Here is a 20,725-nt window from a genome sequence, read left to right as displayed (position 1 = left end):
AGGTTGGAATTATTAGCCCCAATTTATAGATGAGGAAACTGAGGCTTAAGAGTGGTGAAGGGCTTCCCTAGTGGCGCAGTGGTTAAGAATCCACCTGCCAATGCAGGGGACACAGGTTCAAGCCCTGGTCCGGGAAGATCCCACATGCCGCGGAGCACCTGGGTCCGTGCGCCACAACTACTGAGCCTGCGCTCTGGGTCCCACGAGCCACAACTACTGAAGCCCGTGCACCTACAGCCCGTGCTCCGCAACAAGAGAAGCCGCTGCAGCGGGAAGCCCACGCGCCGCAACGAAGGGTAACCCTGCTCGCCGCAACTAGAGAAAGCCCACACGCAGCAACAAAGACCCAACACAGCCAAAAATAAAATAAAAAAAAAAAAAAAAAAAAAAAAGAGTGAAGAAGCTTTCCTAAAGTCACATGGCTAGAAGGATCTGGAATGAAGCAGACAGGCAGATACAAGACCCAAGAAATGACATGACCCACTGAGACGGGACCTGAATACAGCTCCTGCTTGCATTCGGGTTCTCAGGACCTGGGGTTCCCGGCTGTGTATCTTGCCCTATTTTCCATATCTCTGTAGCTTTCCAGAAAATGTCCTTTTATCCTAAGCTAGTGTGTGTGGGTTCCTTGCATCAGAAAGAATTCTCAAACAGTGGTATGCTGGGGTGGCTCGTGGGAACTGTTAAAAATTCAGGAATTTTCAGCCGGTTGTTCAATCATCTGGAGCTTGAAACGGACACGGTGGTAGGAGCACCATGGAACTGGCTAAAGTTACTTAACCATGAATTTTATTTTATTCCAGAGAGCTACTGTATTTTATTTTCACCAGCACACCACAGATCCTGAGGCAATGCAGAGGCAGAGAAAACCAGGGAGCAGGAGCCACTGGATAGAAAAGACCAGAAGAGACAAGAGTCGCTGCGGCCCTGTCCAAAGGTTCTTAGAGTCCCTTTGTATCTATTTCACAGACACTGAGTTGTCCTGGCGCCAGCCCATGCGGCTGCTGAGCCTCAGAACTGAAGTGGCCTCAATAGCCCAGAAGTTGCTATTTCCTCCCTTCCTCCCCTCAGAGGCACAGCCAAGATTGGTCAGAGTTTATTGGAACCATAATAAGAGGAATGTTCCAGACGTCTGGCATCGGTTGGGGTCCATCTGTCCTCTGTCCAGGATAGAGTGGGTGGCACTTGGGCAATCAGTCCCCCATGGGCAGCCACAGGGCCTTGGTCCGTGCTGCCCGCAGCCCCAGCTCTGGGCCTGCCCCCTCGGCGTCCTGATCCCAGGCCCGCGGGCAGCCTCTGTTCACCCACACGGGCTTGAGGTTTCCTGCTGAGGCCCATTCCACAAACTGGGAGCCCTGGCGTGGGGAGATGGGGGGGCGTGGTCAGCATTTCCATTGGCTTGGTTGCTAAGCAGCTGCTTCCTTGGCAACAAGGACTATTATTGAGGAGGGGCCTGAAGGCTTGCCTAGGCTCTGTGGCTAGAATGTTCAGCTCCTAGAAAGCAAACCTTCCAGATGCTGAGGGAAACAAGGTTGACCTTTACGGCTATGGAACTTCTTCCCCTTTAACAGCCCACACTCAAAGGAATGGGGCCCGAAGTTATCGTTAACAAGGAGTTCCCATCTGTTACCATCAGGAGGTTTAAGAGGGTGGACTGTAGGCTTCTGACACTGTTGCTAGGGTGTGGTCCTTAGCAATGGGTTGTCCAATGAGATTAGGTCTTTGGGCTAGGCAGGATCTCAGGCCCTTGCTGCTAAAGAGATCCTCTTCCTTAGCAACCAGGGCTGTAAAGGGGCAGGATCTCAAAACGTGGTTGCCAAGGAGTTTCTCCCCCTTAGCAATGGGTGTTCTAAGGGGGTGCAGCCATGTCCCCAGAAAAGGAAGAGTTTGTTGGTGAAGTTTAAGACACTGGAGATGGCAAACAAAAGGTACCTGGGCAGATCCGAAATACCACAGGGCCTGGATGTCCTGGTGCAAGGCCAGGCAGCGGGTCAGGTGGTCCCGGTCTCCTGTCACCACATTCACCAGGCCCCCTGGCAACAAGGTGGCCATATCCTAGAGGATGGGACAGTGGGTCACCCAGGGTTGGGAGGGAGTCAGAGACCCCCAGGGCTGTCGGGGAGGGTGAAGAATGGGCAAATGGGGAGTGGCCATGGGGGTCCTGGAAGGAATGGAACTGGGGTCATGACTGGTGAAGGCTCACAGTCTGGAGAGAACCGTCACTGGGTCTATGAGGAGTGAAGGTTTTGTGCCAGGATGCAGGTTACCATGGTTACCAAGGGGGTGGGGTGAGAGCTGAGCTCCTGCAGGTCTTGGGGCATCTTTCATCCATCTGCTGCTCCACAGGCTGCTGGGAGCAGCAGCAGGCAGGCAGGCGACTGTACCTGGCAGACCTCCAAGGCAGGGATGGGACAGGCCCCGCTGGGCACCAAGACCACAGTGTTGCCGTGGGCCAGAGCAGGGGCCAGCAGAGACACGAAGGCAAGCAGGGGCCACTCTTCCGGGCACACAATAGCCAGCACACCCAGAGGTTCCTGCAGCCGAAGCACGGGGCCTTTCAGCCCTGCTACCTGCAGGGACAGGCAGGAGGTCAATGGCGGGGCAGGGGAGCCTGACTGCCCTCCTTTGGTCTCATGTATCACCCACCCTTTTTCTCCTCTCATCCCCAACTTTGCTTCTCCATAACAACTCCAATCATAAATAATAAAACCAGGTGTTATTTCAGAGCATAGACTCTGGAGCCAGATGCTGGGTTCACATCAGCTGTGTGACCTTGGGTGAGTTACTTAACCTCTCTGGGCCTCAGTTTCCCATCTTTAAAATGAGGATAATAATAGTGCCTACCTCAGAGATTTGCTGTTAAAATAGAATGAGTTAATATGTGTAGAGGTCTCGAAATCTAGCCTATAGGTTTGTGTGTGTGTGTGTGTTATTTTAAATTTATTTATTTATTTATTTTTGGCTGTGCTGGGTCTTCGTTGCTGTGCATGGGCTTTCTCTAGTTGCAGAGAGCGGGGGCTACTCTTCATTGTGGTGTGCGGGCTTCTCATTGCGGTGGCTTCTCTTGTTGCAGAGCACGGGCTCGAGGTACATGGGCTTCAGTAGTTGTGGCTTGCGGGCTCTAGAGTGTGGGCTCAGTAGTTGTGGCGCACGGGCTTAGTTGCTCCTCGGCATGTGGGATCTTCCTGGACCAGGGATCAAACCTGTGTCCCCTGCATTGGCAGGCGGATTCTTAACCACTGCGCCACTAGGGAGGTCCCTCATGGTGGTTTGGCTTGCATTTCTCCAATGACTAATGATGCGGAGCATTCTTCCATGTGCTTATTGGCCATCCATAAGCAAACATTTTCTGAGCCCTTGGCTACACGTCAGACATTAAATGCTCGGTTCACTTAGTTTTCATAACAACTCCTCAAGGTTGGTACCACTGTATAATTGTATATCATTTATGGAGGAAGCCCAGGTCAAATGACTAGCTATCTTTCCATTATCTTTCTATTATCTCTATCCCTGAGTGTGCCCATGCCATTGCTTGAGTCACTGAATCCTCACGTTTTCTTCACTGGACCCACCATACGTTTCAGACCAACCTAATATCTATATTTAGCTGCATATTATATATATAAACAAAACAAAAATCATACCAAACAATACTCAGTGCAATGCACTCTACATTTTCTATCCTGTTGTCTTTTGTTAAAAAAAGAAACAAGAACAAAAATACCAAAGCAGGGCTATGACCCACTAAATTGGTCTTATGGCCCAGTAATAGGTCACTAACAACAATTTGAAACACTACTCTATGAAGTGGGCTGGATACCCATTATACAGAGGATGAAATCAAGGTGTAGACAGGTGAGGCCACTGGGGCCGGGACCCTCAGTCTGGCTCATTCCGGAGCCCCTCCTCTGACGCCACTCCAGACTGCCTGCCCTGTCTGCCCGCCCACAGACCCCTCTCACCTGCAGGGTGCAGCCTTGGGTCTGGACGCGGGCCCCCCATGCCCGAAGCCGCCTCACGCTCAGCTCCACCTCCGCCTTGGCGACCTCGAGCTCCACTCCATGCCTCTCCAGCCTCGAGACCAGGGTGGACTCTCGGCATTGCAGTGCGGCCGCCAGGGCCCATAGTAGGGCTGCTCGGGCCCCTGGCGACTGGCCCACCCAGCTGTGGGTGGACAGGGCACATTGGGGGTTGGTTTCCTCATCCTGGCTCTTTCCAGGTGCCCCACCTCTGTCCACAGCTCCTACTCTGGGGGTCCAGGCCCCATAGCCCATCTGCCCAGGGAGGAGAGTGAGGGGCCAGACCCACATCCCGTCAGCCCTGGGAGCTCAGACTACACAGCCCACAGTCCTCGGGGTCCAGACCCCATGTCCCATCAGCATCAGCTAGTCCTGGGATTTCAGACTCCCCCCTCTGACACCCCACGCCCCCTGGGCTATCTCATGTGACACCTCCGTTCCTTACCCAGGGGCAGCCTGGTGAGCAGCCTCCACGGCACCTCGGATATCCTTGGCTCCACCCTCAGCCACGTAGCCATGGAGATTGCCCTGCGAATCCCGGATGGGCCTGGAGCTCCGGGCCCCAGGAGCCTGGAAACGGCCTCCCACAAAGAGCCCATAGGGGGGTGCTGGGCTGGAGTAGGGTGAGGTGTGAGGGTGGGTGCTGGGGCAGGGACTGCTCAGACCCCATCCCCACCCCACAGGATGGACCACTCGAGCTCCCATGAGCCTCTGCGGGACCCCACATTCCTGGCCCCCTGAGTCTCTGGGAGAGCACAGACCTTCATTTAGCAGACCTGAGACTCTCATCAGGCCTGGTGGGTGGGGGTGAGCCGTAAGACCCAGAATGAAATTCTCAGCAGGACTCAGGGACCCCTTGATGACTCTCAGGAACCTCCCTCCAGTCCATGGAGGAGCCTGCCACAATTTCCCCTCTCCCCTTCCACACTCCAGGAATTCTGAGAGTTGTGGTCCCTAGAACAGCTCACCTAAGCCCTGTTTCAGGCCCAGCTGGTAGGGTGGAGGGAACAGCAAGGCCAAAGGTGTCATAGTTCAGATTCTCCGACAGGTAGGGCAGGCAGGTAGGGGTCCCTGAGGGCCGCAGATACTCATACAGACCCTGAGAGAGGGACAGAGTCAAGAGAATGTGAGAAGGGCACAAGGTGGATGAAGGGGTGGTGATGGGCAGGGAGGGGTGCACTCACATCTGGCCCCCCGTGCCAGGAAGACCCACTCTCCTTGCAGCCACCTGTTGGCACTGCAGGGTCTCTGAGGCCGTGGGCATTGATCCAGACCGTGCCCATCTGGAGCCTGTGGGGAGGAGGGGACATCAGAGAGAAATGCACAAACTCGAGGTGGGGAGGGGTAGTCAGAGAGGCGGGGAGAGACCCAGAGAGAGGGGAAGACATCGAGACTGAAGCTGGGGCCATCCCAGCAGGGCCCCCTGTGTGCCCAGGGGGTGTGCACTGACCCGTAGGCCAGCTCCAGGGCCTGCCCCAGTCTCTCACTCCATACGCTGGCACTGCCTCCTCGGGGCGTCCAGTTGGCCACGGCCAGCGCCTCCTTAGCAGTACGGAAAGGGGAGGCCACGACCAGAGGCCACGGAACCTGGAAGGGATGACAAGGGAGCTCAGGCGGCCTGGCCAGCCCCTCCCTCCAACACCCCACCCACTAGGAGTCCAGCCTACAGCAGTCAGCAGCCCCCAGACCCAGTCCAAATGGTCACTCTGGGGGCCTCTGTGCTGTGCCACCCATGTCCGGCTGAGGATGGGTGGATGGCCTAGGGTCTCTGAGACCCTGAGGGGCTTACCTCTGCCTGACTACATGGAGAGGCTGGAGGGAGGTCAGAGATCAAGGATGGGGGAAAGAATGGGCTGTCTGGAGGCATACTGCCAGCCTGGAAGACCTAGGGAGACAGAGAAATAGATCTGCAAGTTCACTCCAGTCCTCTCCTCCCCAGGGATCCAGGAGTCTGGACCCCAGACCCCTCCTCCCTCAGACCCAGGAGTCCAGCCCGCAGGCCCTCCTTGCTCACACCCCGGAGTCCAGGCCCCCAGACCCATCCCTCCCCAGACCCAGGAGTCAGATCTTGAGGTCCCTCCTCCCCCAGCACCCCAGAGTCTGTGCCCAGGCTCACCTGTGCACCCTGGCTCTGGGCCTCGCGCACATAGCGCTGGGCCAGGTCACGTGCAGCAGCTCCCCGGGCCCCCATGTCCACGGCTCCGTCTAGCCCTCGGCCACCGCGAAGCCGCCCCATCCGCGCCTGGAGCCGCCTCATTGTCTCATCCCACACGGACTCCTGGATGAGAAGTCTGAGTCCCCCCTGTTAGGAAAAGGGAGGGATAGGGTGGGCAAACTCGGAGCCTACGTGGGTGGGTCACATCCCCGCAGAGGGCCAAGCCTGGGGGACATATGTGCACAGATCAGAGGAGGGTCAGGGAGAAGTGCCGAGGACCAGGAGACTCCCTGAGGCCCCAAACCCCAGGGAGGATGTGGAGTTACAGAAAGCTGGTGACGCAGAGCGAAGAGAGACGCTAGAAAACTAGGACATGGACACTCAGAAAAATGAACAGTCCTAAAGAACAACAGACACAGAGCTCCCAAGCCTGGAAGCCCAGGAGAGCCGGGAACGTGGAGATTCAGAAACTCGAGAGGATGAGGACCTTCACACGCGATGGTCTACAGATAGGAGTTTGGAGACACAAAGAACTGAAAAGTAAAACAAATGAAGAGACTTCCCTTGTGGTCCAGTGGTTAAGACTCTGTGCTCCCCATGCATGGGACCCGGGTTCCATCCCTGGTCAGGGATCTAGATCCCACATGCATGCCGCAACTAAGAGTTCACGTGCCATAACTAAAAGATCCCACATGCCACAACGAAGATCCCACACGTGGCAACGAAGATCCTGCATGCCGCAACTAAGACCCAGCACAGCCAAATAAATTAATTTAAAAAATAAATAAATAAAATGAATGAAGTCATGGGGCCCCAGGGTCTGGAGACAGACAGGCCCAGCCCCCAGGTCTCACCGGGCTGCGGTCAGACCAGGCTGCATCCACGACGCCCTCCACGGCCGAGTCCACATCCGCCGTCTCCATCAGTAGCAGCAGCGACTCAGCCCCCAGTGCCAGGCCCAGCTCGGGACCCTGGCCCGCCAGGGCCCGCCGTAGGGCACGACCATCCTATGGGACCCATGCAGGGGTCAGCAGCGGGGAGGAGCATTCCAGCCCCCCAGCTGTGTCCAGACACCCTCCCACCCCTGAAGATACCTCGATGGCTCCACAGAAGGCCACCTTCTGGACTCCAGGCTGTGAGGCCAGGACAGGCCCCAGGGAGGCAGGGCCACTGATCACATTGAGGATTCCTGGGAACTGGCCTAGCTCCCCTGCCAGCTGGGCCACAAGGAGGGGCGTCGGAGAGGCTGGGGGCACGAGGACCACCACCGTGCAGCCTGGGGAAGGCAGGCAGCTCAAGGACCCTGGAGTCCAGACCCCCGGCCCCCTTCTCCCTCAGACCCCGGAGTCCCAACCCCCAGCCAATCATTTACCCACAGCCAGGGCAGGGCAAATCCTCCACATCATCTCAAGGAAGCAGAATGTGGGTGGCAAGATGAGACCAATCACTCCTGCAAGAACAAATGAGACTGGCGCAGGCACTGCTGGATGGTGAGGGAGGAGGGGGCTGGGGGCTGGGACTCCTGCTTCTCACCCAGGGGTTCCCAGCCTGCCAGCGCCTCCTCCTGGGTGTGTGCCTGGACTGCATGGTGCTGGAGCAGCTGCTGGGCCAGAGGGACATCCCTGTCTCGAACTTCTCGAATGGCCCGTCCAGTAACCAGGGACTCCAGGGTCCACAGCAGCCGCTGGTGCTTCTGGATCATCTTGGCCAGCCTGTGGAGCAAGCAGGGGGGATGGTCATTTTTTTCTTTTTTCCTTTTCCTTGGCCGCCCGCACGGCTTGAGGGATTTTAGTTCCCCGACCAGGGATCGAACCTGTGCCCCATGCGGTGGAAGCGCAGAGTCCTAGCCACTGGACCGACAGGGAAGTCCTGGGATGGTCATTTCCCACTGCCCCTTGGCCTGATAGAGTCCTGGAACACGCCCTGTGTATACCTGAAGTACAATCCCCAGGAACCCCTGGGGCATCAGCACTATTTACCAGTGGTGGAGGGCACCAAAGATGTATGGGAAATGTAGTCTGGTAAACACTCAAAACCTCAGGGTGCTGTGTAAAGATCTTGGCCACCTGTAACCCCCAAATGTGCTAGGAAATGAAAGCTTAGCCTTTAAGTTCAATTGTTCTTTGGGAAATGGAATCTTTGTCTCTAACTTCCCCAAGAATGTGCTAGAAAACTGTTTCAGGAGCTTCACCAGGCCCAGTGAGCTGTTGAGAAATGGCGCCTGGATGAGTCCCAAGGGTATGCTGGGAAACAGGCTTTGTCATTTCTAGTCCCAGCGAACAGTAAGAAATGGATGTTTTAGCTGCTAAAGGCTCAAAGGCATGCTGGGTATATGAGTCTTAGCAGCCAGTGAATTCAGTGGGATATTGGGAAATAGAGAGTCTTTGTTCTCAAATCCTTCTCCATCTCCTGGGGTCCAAACCTCAAGTGCATCACCTGGTCAGATGCTGGGCCCGAAAGGCTCCAGGCTGTGTGCTCCAGTTCTCCAACGAGGTCCTGGCAGCCTCCACGGCTCCTGCCACATCCTCCGTCTGTGCCTGGAGGCAACTGGCCAAGTTCTCTCCTGGGGAGATGAATGGGGGGAACCCAGTTGGCAGGTGGGGGGAACCCGTATCAGAACTGGGGGGGGCTGACATTTTTGGAGCCCAGGAGCACCCCAAGGCAGTAAAGTTGGTCCCCCTACCCCACACAGGTTCTCAGTTTTATCATCTGACAAATGCAGATAAATCTATATAGGTCTTTGCTCTGACTGCCTCCCACAGGCAAGGAAGGGATTTTAGGAGACAATGACTTCAAAAGTGTTCACAGTGGGCTTCCCTGGTGGTGCAGTGGTTGAGGGTCTGCCTGCCGATGCAGGGGATGCAGGCTCGTGCCCCGGTCTAGGAGGATCCCACATGCCGCGGAGCGGCTGGGCCCATGAGCCGTGGCCGCTGAGCCTGTGCATCCGGAGCCTGCACTCCGCAACGGGAGAGGCCACAGCAGTGAGAGGCCCGCGTACCGCAAAAAAAAAAAAAAAAAAAAAAAAGTGTTCACAGGGACCTGGAACCATAATTAGGAGGACTGTTATCAAGATGAGCCAGAAATCTCAGCCGCCTTCTCCCACCAGCTGCTCCCTGCTCTCAGGGCCCTGAGCAGAGAGAATGGTATATTGTTGGTGGGTACACCTGGGGCCATAGACACCTCTTTCCCATGACTGGGGGACACCGCATACCTGTGATGGGATCCTGGCAAGGCACTGAACTCCTGTGTTCAGGCTTTAACCACCGTCCGTTAACATAGTGACCCAAGTGCCGGTCCTGGGTGTCCAGCCAGGCCTGGGGGAGGTGGAGAGAGTTCGGAAAGGGGTCTGAGAGGCAGCTGGCGGAGCTCTATCCCTACCCAGAGTCCTCTGGGAAGAGAATACCCGCCCCCTTTGCCCCATCAGTTATTTTCCCGTGTAGGAGGAAAATACACATAAACATAAAAAATACATAACATGAAATTCACCATTTTAAAGTGTAAATTCAGGGCATTTTCTAACAATACATTCACAACATTGTGCAACCATCTCCACTATCTACTTTCAGAACATAGGGAATTCCCTGGCGGTCCAGTGGTTAGGACTCCACGCTTCCCCTGCTGGAGGCCCAGGTTCGATCCCTGGTCACGGAACCAAGATCCCACGTGGCGAGCAGCACGGCAAAAGAAAAAAATCCAGAATATTTCCATCGCCCCAAAAGGAAACTCCATACCCATTAAGAGCTCACCCTCCCTTCTCCCCTGCCCCCAAGTCCTGGCAACCACTAATCTGCTCTCTGTCTCTATGGACTGGCCTATTCTAGACATTTCATATATAAATGGAATCCTACAATACGTGACTTTCTGTGTCTAGCTTCTGTCACTCAGCTTGGTGTTTTCGAGATTCATCCGCACTGTAGCATTGATCAGAATTTCATTACTCTTTATGGCTGTATGATATTCCATTGTCTGGAGAGACCACATTTTCTTTACCCATTCATCAGCTGATGGGCATTTAGGTTGTTTCTGCCTTTTGGCTATTGTGAATAGTGTTGCTGTGAATGTTCACGTACAAGTCTTTCTTCGAATAACGTCTTTACTTCTTTTGGGCATATATCTCAGAGTGGAGCTGCGGCTCATATAGCAATGCTCTGAGTAATTCATGGAGGAACCACTAAACTGTTTTCCACAGCAGCTGCATCACTTTACATTCTCACCAACAACATATGAGGGACGTCCTATTGACTTTTACACATGGAGAATGTGAACAAAGGATTAATAAAACTTGTTCTCCATGGAGAAATGACCTTCTTGAATAGAAATGACTTTCTATTTCCCTGGAAATCTGATACAATTCAGTTATATTTCTAGACAATATTGACCCCCGACTGGTCCACTGCACCTGGACTGGGAAAACTGGGAATATACCCTAAATATCCAGTGGGAAGCCAGAACTTTGGGGCTTCCTGGAGTGCTCTGCATTCTTGTGATGGGCATGTTCCTTGCCAGGACCCTTGCAATGCCCATGAGACTGTATCACGTGCTCTTTGGGAGGTGGGGCTTTTAAGCCAGGGGACTCCCATACCTTCCCACATGAGATGGCGTTCCCTCCCACCTCAGCTGTCATCACTCGGGAAGGATGTGACACCCCCCGCCCCCGCACTGAAGACACAGGCCTGCTGCTGCCTTGCCAGGTGAAGTTTATTTGGCTGTGAAGTGCCTAACTGAGCCCAAGGTAGGGAGTCCCTGGAGCCTGGGGCCACATGGCCTGGGTTTGAATCGTGGCTCTGAAACTTCCTTGTGCAGTCTTAGCCTGGGTCTTAAAATACCCTGGTCTTGGCTAACCCATCTGGAAGATGGAGATAATCACAGTCTCTCCCTATTTCACATGACAGTGATGAGAATTAAATGGATCCATATGTGTCATAGGCTCAGAACAGCACTTACTTAAGACTTCCTATTCATTTTATTGCATTTCATTCTCCCTGTCTGTTTCCTGTTTCTTTCTCTCCCTGTCTTCCCTAAATCCTTTCTAAATCCAAGACATCTTTTCCACTTTTTCCTTCTGCACACTGGCTTTTGTTGTTGTTGTTTTTGGCCGCTGGCTTGCGGGATCTTAGTTCCCCGATCAGGGATTGAACCCGGGCCCCCTGCAGTGAAAGCGAGGAGTCCTAACCACTGTACCGCCAGGGAATTCCCCAAACTGTTTTCTCTTAGCATCCCTGATGCCTTAGTCTCCTGATTTTTCTCTTACCCTACCAACTGGGCCTCCTCATTTTTCTTTAAAGTAAAAAAAAATTTTTTTTTTTGGCTGTGCTGGGTCTTCACTGGGGCGTGTGGGCTTCTTCGCTGTGGGCTTCTCTCTAGTTGAGGCACACGAGTGCAGTTGCCCCGTGGCATGTGGCATCCTAGTTCCCCGACCAGGGTTGAACTCGCGTCCCCTGCGTTGGCAGGTGGATTCTTAACCACTGGATCACCAGGGAAGCCCCCCAAACTTTTAAGTAAAGTAAAAATTCGTAAGTTTCAAATTCAAAGATGCCCCCTCGACGGAAAGACATATTTTTGAAATAGTCGGGCATATATGAACATGGGCTGGGCACTAGATAATAGTAAAGAACGACTGTTAATGTTAAAACAGCCTGGTGGTTATGTTACAAAATGAGTCCTTACCTCTTAGAAATGAAGATTCAAATACTTATGGGAGGGCTTCCCTGGTGGCGCAGTGGTTGAGAGTCCACCTGCCGATGCAGGGGACACGGGTTTGTGCCCCGGTCCGGGAAGATCCCACATGCCACGGAGCGGCTGGGCCCGTGAGCCATGGCCGCTGAGCCTGCGCGTCCGGAGCCTGTGCTCCGCAACGGGAGAGGCCACAACAGTGAGAGGCCCGCGTACCGCAAAAAAAAAAAAAAAAAAAAAATACTTATGGGAAAATAACATGACATCTGGGTTTTAAATCACTCCAGGAAAAAAAAGAGAAAACAAAGAGATACAACATTGGATGAAATGTTGATGATTGTTGACATTGAGTGATGATGGATAAATGGGAGTTCATAATTTAAGTACTCTGTGTGACTTTGCAAAATTTCCCCCCGCAAAGAAAAATAGAACCCAGAAAGAATGTTCCACAGGGTCCTGGCAGGCCACCCTGGTGTGAGAAGAGGGCCCTGGTGGAGACTAGGAACTAATGACTTGTCTAAAAAGACAGTTAGCTATTGGAGCCAAATAATCTTTGTCAGGGTATGTGAGCCAAAGGTTGCCAAACTTTGGATTTTTATTTTCAAGAGAAGCTGGAATCCCGGATGTTTACATGAAATTACTTGTCCCCGAATTCACATTTAAAAAAATAAAGTTCAGGCCAAAGAAAACATGTTTGTTGGTTGAGTCTGGCCCACAGATTGTAAGACTGAACTGGGGGGCGGGGTGGGGGGATGGGGGGCATGGGCTCTGGAATCCCAGGGTTCAGGTTCAAATCTCATTTTCACATTTTTTAAGATGTGTTGACTGTTGGCAAATTACTTACCTCTTTAAGCTTCTGTCTGCTATCACTAAAGTAATGACAATTACTGTTTTGGGGATTAAATGAGATCATGCTGAACACAGAGGCTGGCACATAGAAAGCACCCAATAAATATAAGCTATTATCACATTATTGCTATTTCAGAATAGTCCATCTCTAACCAACCTCCAAGTATGGGAATTCTCTATACTCCATCCCAGATCCTCTTATCTGAGTCTACACTATAGTTCTAGATAATCTCATCATTCCCACCATTCAATTATCTTCCTACTGTGAGGACCCTGTCTCTAGGCCCGAGGCTCAGGCACAAGTAGTATTTGACTCCTGCACATGGCCCAAGGCTTTCCCTCTCATCATCACCATGTGATAACCAAGCCCATAGTCTTTCCCAAACTTTCTGCCACCCTACTCCTCTTGGGTTCACCATGGGGTGGGGGGGGAGGACAGAGACAGCCAAACCCAGACCCGAGGCATTGTCCTTGTCCTCTCAATACCCCAAACCCTGTTCCTCCTGCATCTGTGCCTCATCTCTTCTCCATCTCTACAGTCCGCACCAGGCTCTGGTCTCATCTTCTTCCACGTGGACCACTGTTCTAACCTCCTCTTTCCCTCCAGAGAAGCCCAAGCTTCTCACACCTAGGTGCTAGAGGGCCCTGTGAGATCAGGATGGCTCCATGGGGGAATTCTGAGGGGGCTGGGTAACTACACAAAATCCGAGGCACCGAAGTTATACATGGGAACCCCAAGATCGTTCTGGGGGACCCTGAGGGATTACGGGAGCCTTAGGGAAGTTCTGAAGTACACGGAGGGATCACGGGAGCCCCACGGGGTTATTCTGCGGGGTTGAAGGTAATTACAGGAAGTTCTGATGTATTCTGGGATTCCGAGGGTTCCCGAGATTACAGGAACCCCACAAGTATTGACGTGACCCTGACGACTCACGGGGGCTCCGCGGAGGTCTCCGGACGACCAAGGGAGCCCCCCCCAGGAATTCCGAGGGACCCCGGGGGCCATAGGATATTCTGAGGAATCACGGGAAGTCTACGCCCACAGGAATTCTGAGTCCCAGGGGATCACAGGAAGCTCTGAGGCGGCCCTGAAGAATCACAGAAGCCCCTCGGGGGATTCTGCAGAATAGGAGAAGCACCACCTTGAGTTTTGGACCGTGGAACACGACAGCCACTAGGGCTCGCGAGAACAGACTAAAGAGCTGACAGGCAGCAACCGTAAGGGCTCAAGGGAACGTCCTCCGGGGTGGATCCTAAGGAGCGGCGGGAATCACGGGAGCTGAGAGGGGCGGAGCTGCTGAGCTGCCGCGGTGGATCACGGGAGTCCGCGCTCAAAACGGGGCCCGGAGGACTAGGAAGGGGGATAGGCAGCGCCGGCCGGGCAAGCCCTCACCAATGCGCATGCGTGGCTCTCCGGCACCGGTCCGTATTCCAGCGTGGTGAAGATCTCGCAGGCGCGGGATCCTGTGCGCGTCGCAGCCATCACGCTCCCAGGCCGCTTTCCACGGACTGCGGGACTCTCTCCCCAAGAGAACTTCGAGGTCTGAAGGGCGGCACCGCCCCCTCCAGGCCAAAGGGCGGGGCTACAGGAGATAGAGCGTAACCCCGCCTTAGGACCCGGTGACTCCGCTTATAGGTCTGCGCCGGGAAGTGTAGTTTGGAGCATGCGCATTCCTCAAAGCTGGGGGAGTGGGGAACGAAAATATGGATGCCTTCAAATAGGTACGAGGCCTCCAGATTTAGAAGAGTGGCCGTATTGGCGTCTTGCCACCACCCTGTTCATATTGGAGACCGAAAGTGCAGCTTTTAGCCCGAAATATCTTTACTCGAGAATCTAGTCTACCTCTGGGGACGAGGTGATTGTTCAGAGATCAGAAGGGAGTCCTTTAGGATGGACACTGAAGTTAAGGTTTTAAAAGTGTGCCAGCTTTGCCCAGTAACCTGGCCAGATGTGGCTGTAGGGAAGGAGCGGAAGTGTGGCTTTAATCCATATCGGAAGTGTGGCGTTTAGTGGCTTTCTGGATTAGTTTTGATTGGTTGAGGTGAAGGGCGCGGCTTCAGATTTAGACTAGATTGTTCTGTGATTGGTACCGAATGCGGTTGCAGGATAGATGAAGGAGCGTTGGGGTAGTCGGAAGTTCCTGGCTACGCAGAGACCAGAAGAGTGGCTCTCATTTAAACACTTGGCACATAGGGCTTAGAGGGCATCTAGAGACATTGGCTCCCAAGAGATTTGATGCAGTATCTGACCTGAGTGAAACTGTAGTCTCAGGCCAGATTCTTAGATTTGCGTACAGAATTGTGGGTGTCGGGAGTCGGTTGAGGGCCCGGGAGCAGGCCTCAGAGTTCGGATCCAACCGAAGGTTGTTGCTGAGGTCGCCTAGGTCTCTTCCCCAGGGCCATGGCCGACTTGAAGCTGCTGGTACCGGAGGTAAACGAGGCAGAGACGATGAGCGCTGAGACGGCGCGTTTCGAGGAGCTGCTGCTGCAGGTGCGGACTGAACGGACTCCTGGGTCCCTGAGGATTTGGGAGATTTTGTGTGTGTGTGTGTGTGTGTGTGTGTGTGTGTGTGTGTGTGTGTGTGTGTGTGTGTGTGTGTGTGTGTGTGTGTGTGTGTGTGTGTGTGTGTGTGTGTGCGCGCGCTCAGAAACGGGACTACAGTTCCCAGAATACACTGGCGGCGGGGGTGGTGGTGGAGAAACAGTGCCTACGGGAGTTGTAGTTGCTTAACTACTACTACTGCTAGCTGTTCGCTAGTCTCTGGAAGAAATGGGAGTGGGATCAGGGTTGTCCTTCGGCTTCCTCAAAGTAGGAAGGGGACATAGTATGTCTCATGCCCTGCCTAGCTCATATACGTAAAAATTGCTCACTAAACATTTGAGGAACAAATGAGGGGGTTCTGACAGCACAAACGCCAAGCCTGGACGTTGTTTTCTTTCACACAGGCCTCCAAGGAGCTCCAGCAAGCCCAGACAAGCAGACCAGAATCTACACAGATAAAACCTCAACCTGGTGAGAAAGACAGAAACCCAAAGAGAGAGGGATAGAGTCCCAGAGAGAGGTGGTCACAGACTGGGGGCAGGGGACATAGGAAAAGGAGAGAGGAAGGAGACACAGTAGTGGTGTATAGAGGCCTTGGGTGATGAGAGTGAACAGAAACCCAGAGAGGGCAAGGAAGGGACTGAGATCCAGAGAGAGGAGGGGTAAGGGGGAGGGATAAATTGGAAGATTAGGATTGACATATACACACTAATATATATAAAATAGATAACTAATAAGGACCTACTGTATAGCACAGGGAACTCTACTCAATACTCTAATGACCTATATGGGAAAATAATCTAAAAAAGAGTTATATATATGTATAACTGACTCACTTTGCTGTTCAGCAGAAAGTAACAACATTGTAAATCAACTATACTACAATAAAAATTAAAAAAAAAAGAGAGATGTGGGGTGACTAGGTGGACAGGACTCAAAGACAGAGAGTCAGAAATCCCAGGGGCAGGAAGGGGAACAGACCCAGAAAGTGGAGGACTAATACTCTAGGAGAGGGACAAATCAAGAGAAGGATGGACACTGAGACCCATGCAGAGACAGATGGTCAAGGACAAACCCATTCCCATCAGGTTTCTGCATAAAGACCAAATCATCTGAAGGGAAGGTTTTCATCAACATTTGTCACTCTCCCTCCATCCCTCCTCCCGCTGACTTGACCGAGGATGAGCTGCTTCAAATGCTGGAGGAGGACCAAGCCGGGTTTCGCATCCCCATGAGTCTGGGAGAGCCGCATGCCGAACTGGATGCAAGTCAGTGCCTTGAGAGGACCCAGGAATCTAGCCCCCTCGGTCCTTTCTTCCCTAGAATCCAGGGCCCAGGACCCTCCTCCCTCGGGACCTAGAAACCTGGCACCCCTGTACTGATCCTTTTCCCCATGGCATATCCCTAGCCTCCTGGGCATCCAGAACTCTCACCGGACAGTCCTGGTTCTGCTCACCTGGCCAGGCTGGCACTTCTCCCTGCCCCACCCCAGGGCAAGGGAGGGCTGGGCAGGTGCTCATTAACTGATCTCCTGGCTGTAGTCCTCGGCCAGCCCTAACCCATCCCTGTTTTCTCCTCCACCCTCTCCTCTGTCTCTGTGTCTCTGCCTTGTCTCACCTCTGTCTCTGTGGAGTTTCTGTCTCTACATCCTTGTGTTTTCAATTCACATATGTCCCCTGAAGCCTCCTGGGATGAAGCTTTGGCCAGTGCCCTGGGGAGTAGGGACTTATCAAAACCCAGAACCTGCCCTTGAGAAACTCTCAGTCATGGGTGAGGATGAAGGAGGCAGATGTGATTTCAATGTGGTGTGACTCTGTGCTGTGCTCGGGGTGGGGTGGGGGGCCTCTTCACTCCCACTGAGGGATCAGGGAAGGCCTCCTGGAGCAGGAGACGTCGGATATAAGATTTCAAGGAACCAGAGCAGTTCATCAGGCCAAGACAGAAAAGAGGGTTCTAGGCAGAGAGGACAGAGGGGTCCAGAGGCTGGAGAGAAATGATTGAATTGAATTGATCAGTAATCAAGAGTGATTGGAAGAAATTTAAAGGGATGAGGTTGCTGGAGAAGTGAACTCTCTCCAGGTGGGAGGGGCAGACCACACAGGGCCTCCAGTGCCAGGCTGAAGGACTCAGTCCCCCCGCTGCGGGTGCTGGGGGGCCTTGGGAGGACTATGAACTGGGGAGGGTCAGGGTCAGCTCTGGGACATGGTGGGGAAGGACCAGAGGGGAAGAGACTGCAGCTGGGAGATGAGGCTGGTGTGAATCCAGACTGGCAGCCGCGTGTCTTGACTTCCTAATGTCTCTGGGTCTGTGGCTGCTATTCTTGATTGTGTTTTCCTTGGCTGTGCCTGGGCCGTGGGGTTCCCACCGAGGGCTGGGGTCTCACCCCCTTTCTCTCCCGGCAGAAGGCCAGGGTTGTACCGCCTACGACGTAGCCGTCAACAGCGACTTCTACCGGAGGATGCAGGTTGGGGGCGGGGCTGCAGGGGAGGCCTGGGCCGGGGCCTCTCCCTCCATCACCCAGCCCTCCCACATCTCTTCTCCCTCTTTCACTCCTAGAACAGCGATTTCTTGCAGGAGCTCGTGATCACCATTGCCAGGGAGGGCCTTGAGGACAAATACAGCCTGCCACTAAATCCAGGTGAGGGGCGGAGCCTGGGCCACAGGGAGGAGCCAAACCTGGAGGAGCTTGGGGGCGGCCCCTGGGAGAAGTGGGACTCGTGTGGGCAGGGATTATATTAGCCCCTGGGCTGTGGAGTTCAGGGAGAGGGATGTGTGAGTCTTGGGAAGGGGGAGAGGGAGCAGGCAGGGGTCTTGAGAGCCTCGAGGGGCGGGGCTAAGGCAGACACGCCTCCTAAAGTCAAGCTTGGGGGTGTGGTCAGATCCCTGGTATCCTCGGCAGAGGGCGGAGCCTCTCCCATGAGGCTCTCGCAGTGCAAGACCCCCTTCTTCCTCTAGGGGAGGGAGCAAAGGACACCCTGAGCCATGTGACCTTTGATCCTGTGTTCCTTCCCCTCAGAGTGGCGCATATTGAAGAACAGATCTTTCCTGGGCTCTATCTCCCAGCAGAATATCCGCTCCCAGCAGCGTCCTCGGATCCAGGAGCTGGGGAACCTGTACATGCCCGACTCCCCGAGACCTGAGAAAGGGTGGGCATTCAGTGGGCTCCCTATCTCCTGTCTCCCCGACATTCTTTGGAATCTCTCCCGCCATCCTGTAGGTGTTGGTGTCCTGGGGCTCTGGGAACCCAGAGGGAGGAGAAGCAGAACTCCCTCTGGGAAGGTGTCCTGAGGCTGCAGGGCTGGGAGGGAGAAAGAGAGGGAGCGGCCCTGGTAAAGACCTGGCGGCTCTTCTGAGTTCTGGGTCTGGTTCCTCCCCAGCCCTGAGAAGCCTCACCTGAACCTCTGGCTGGAGGCCCCTGACCTCCTCTTGGCCGAAATTGACCTCCCCAAACTGGTGAGTGCACCCTCCACCAGAGTAGGAGAATGAGGTCTGGAAGGGTCGGGGTCTTGGAGGGGGAGTGATGCGGGCTCGTTGTCAGACCTGTGTGAGCCTGGCCAGTGCTGCACTCGGAGCAGGTTGCCTCCTCCGTCCCATGGGGGCCTCAGGCCCACTTCCGGTGCTGTCCTGAGGATGCCCAGTGCATCGTAAGTGCTCAGTCATAAACCTGTAATTACTGTGTCCCACTTTTTTCTTGGGAGGTGAGACTCTTTAAATATGGTATCCCGACACGCGAGATTTCTCTCACTGGTCTGTGTTCTTATCGTCCTGTTGCTGGGAAGGGAAGGGTGGGCTGATTCCACTGCATCCCCAGGAAGGCGCTCTGGGACTGTCGCTGGAGATTGGGGAGAATCGCCTGGTGATGGGGGGCCCCCAGCAGCTGTACCATCTGGATGCCTACATCCCCCTGCGAATCAGCTGTGATGAGAGCAAGGCAGCCTTCCATCAGAAGAGAAAGGTACCTGGGGGGCTGGGGGTTGTGGGGAACCAGGGACACTTGGGGACCTGGACCCCTGGGTCTGAGGGAGGAGGAGCTGGGGACCTGGACCCCTGGGTCTGAGGGGGGAGGGGCTGGGGGGTCTGGATCCTGGGTCTGAGGGAGGAGGGGGCTGGGGGCTGGATCCCCAGGTCCTGAACCTCTTTCCCCTTCCTCTCTCTCCTCAGCAATTGATGGTGGCGATGCCCCTTCTGTCCATGCCTTCTTGACTGGGTGTCTCCCTGTGCTTCTACATGGAGGGAAGAGGATGGTGGCTTCCCTAAAATTGAAATAAAAGATTTTTGCCTTTGTTCTTTGTCTGGCTAGGAGTAAATGGGGAGTGGGAGGGAAGAGGGACATTGGACTAGAATCCCATGGAGGTCGCTCCGCCAGCTCAGGCCTCGTCCTCTCCCCCGATCCTCTCCCTGGCCTCCTGGCCTCTAGTCTCTCCCCTTGTTAGTTTCTCTCAAGGCCCCAGAGCTGCCCTTGCCCCACTCCTGTTCACAGCCCCTCTTTGGCTCCCCAGCGCCCCTAGGAGAAAGTCCAAGCCTCTCAGCTAGCACTCAATGTTCTGTGCTGTCTGGTCGCCTACATGTTCCCTTTTCTTTTTTTTCCACCACAGGGCACATGGGATCTTAGCTCCCGACCAGGGATCAAACCCATGTCCCCTGCAGTGGAAGTGTGGAGTACTAACCACTGGACTGCCAGGGAAGTCCCCCTTCATGTTCCCTTGTGGTCTCTTCCTCCCAGTCACTCAGGCTAGTCATACTGAGCAGTGTCCTGACCACACCAGTTTTTTATGCTGTTCCCCTATTTAGTATCCTCTTCTCCAGTACACCTACCCAGGTCTACTCCAGTACCTCTGGTTGTTTGCCCTCACAGGGCACATCTCCTTACTCTACACCCATGCCCTACCCCGACCCTCCCAGTCATCCCTTTTAGTGAGCTTTTCCTGGGAAGCTTTTCAAACTTCAGGCTTTCTTTGATCTTCCCTGGCTGAGTTAGAATCCTCCTCTGGTGGTCCCCAATACCCAGTGATACTCTCATTAGAGCTATGTCCCCTATGGTGTGACAATGCCTGACGCCTAGTAGGAACTCAATAAATATTTGTTGAGTTCATGAATGATTGCCAACACACCTTCCATAGTGAATCCTAGGAGGATAGGTAAATGCAGGAGCCTCAGGGGTAGATGTTGGAAGAACAGCGGGGAGGCCACTGTGGCTGGAACTGAGTGAATTGGGTGGGGAAAGAGGGATTAGATGGTGAGAAGGTGAAAAGTTTTGGGGTTGACATTGAGTAGGGTCCCTTGGGCCTCGGAAATGGCGAACTTGGGCGCCGTGTCCACCAGAGGGCGCAACGCAACTTAAGCCCGTTGTCTCAGAGAACTACAACTCCCAGCGGCCCTCGGAGTAAGCGGCCCTTCAGAAGCAAATGATGAAGTCCAGCGGCCGCTGGGACTTGTAGTTTGCACGGGAACCCTACGTGAGAGGAAGAACTCATTCCCGGGTCCCGA

At 54.1% G+C, this 20,725-nt stretch overlaps 2 protein-coding genes across 5 annotated transcripts; one reads left to right on the top strand and one right to left on the bottom strand.

The window, feature by feature from the left end:
- Window positions 1-235: 235 nt before the first annotated feature.
- ALDH16A1 (aldehyde dehydrogenase 16 family member A1) lies at window positions 236-14,220 on the bottom strand. The gene is made up of 17 exons (XM_079908184.1): window positions 14,090-14,220; window positions 9,386-9,488; window positions 8,611-8,737; window positions 7,708-7,886; window positions 7,547-7,624; window positions 7,269-7,450; window positions 7,029-7,181; window positions 6,136-6,321; window positions 5,809-5,904; window positions 5,470-5,606; window positions 5,204-5,309; window positions 4,988-5,118; window positions 4,465-4,632; window positions 3,963-4,164; window positions 2,385-2,570; window positions 1,933-2,055; window positions 236-1,355 (listed from the first exon to the last, which is right to left on the bottom strand). The coding sequence occupies exons 1-17, from the start codon at window positions 14,177-14,179 to the stop codon at window positions 1,194-1,196; spliced, it is 2,409 nt and encodes an 802-aa protein (XP_079764310.1). The 5' UTR covers window positions 14,180-14,220; the 3' UTR covers window positions 236-1,193.
- PIH1D1 (PIH1 domain containing 1) lies at window positions 14,133-19,524 on the top strand. Of its 4 annotated transcripts, none has more exons than XM_079908187.1 (10): window positions 14,133-14,237; window positions 15,094-15,187; window positions 15,643-15,709; window positions 16,327-16,506; window positions 17,641-17,702; window positions 17,795-17,876; window positions 18,255-18,384; window positions 18,616-18,691; window positions 19,050-19,193; window positions 19,400-19,524. In XM_079908187.1, the coding sequence occupies exons 2-10, from the start codon at window positions 15,098-15,100 to the stop codon at window positions 19,439-19,441; spliced, it is 873 nt and encodes a 290-aa protein (XP_079764313.1). In that variant the 5' UTR covers window positions 14,133-14,237; window positions 15,094-15,097; the 3' UTR covers window positions 19,442-19,524. The 4 variants fall into 4 exon arrangements, with proteins under 4 accessions (XP_079764313.1, XP_079764314.1, XP_079764311.1 ...); XM_079908188.1 differs by having other exon boundaries at window positions 14,183-14,237; window positions 15,081-15,187; XM_079908185.1 differs by lacking the exon at window positions 14,133-14,237 and adding an exon at window positions 14,251-14,418 and having other exon boundaries at window positions 15,081-15,187.
- The last annotated feature ends 1,201 nt before the right edge of the window (window positions 19,525-20,725 follow it).

The sequence above is a fragment of the Stenella coeruleoalba genome (genome assembly GCF_951394435.1).
Source record: "Stenella coeruleoalba genome assembly, chromosome: 20".
Taxonomy (NCBI): Eukaryota; Metazoa; Chordata; class Mammalia; order Artiodactyla; family Delphinidae; genus Stenella; species Stenella coeruleoalba.
Note: the sequence above shows the minus strand (reverse complement) of the source record. Positions and strands in the feature narration are given on the sequence as shown.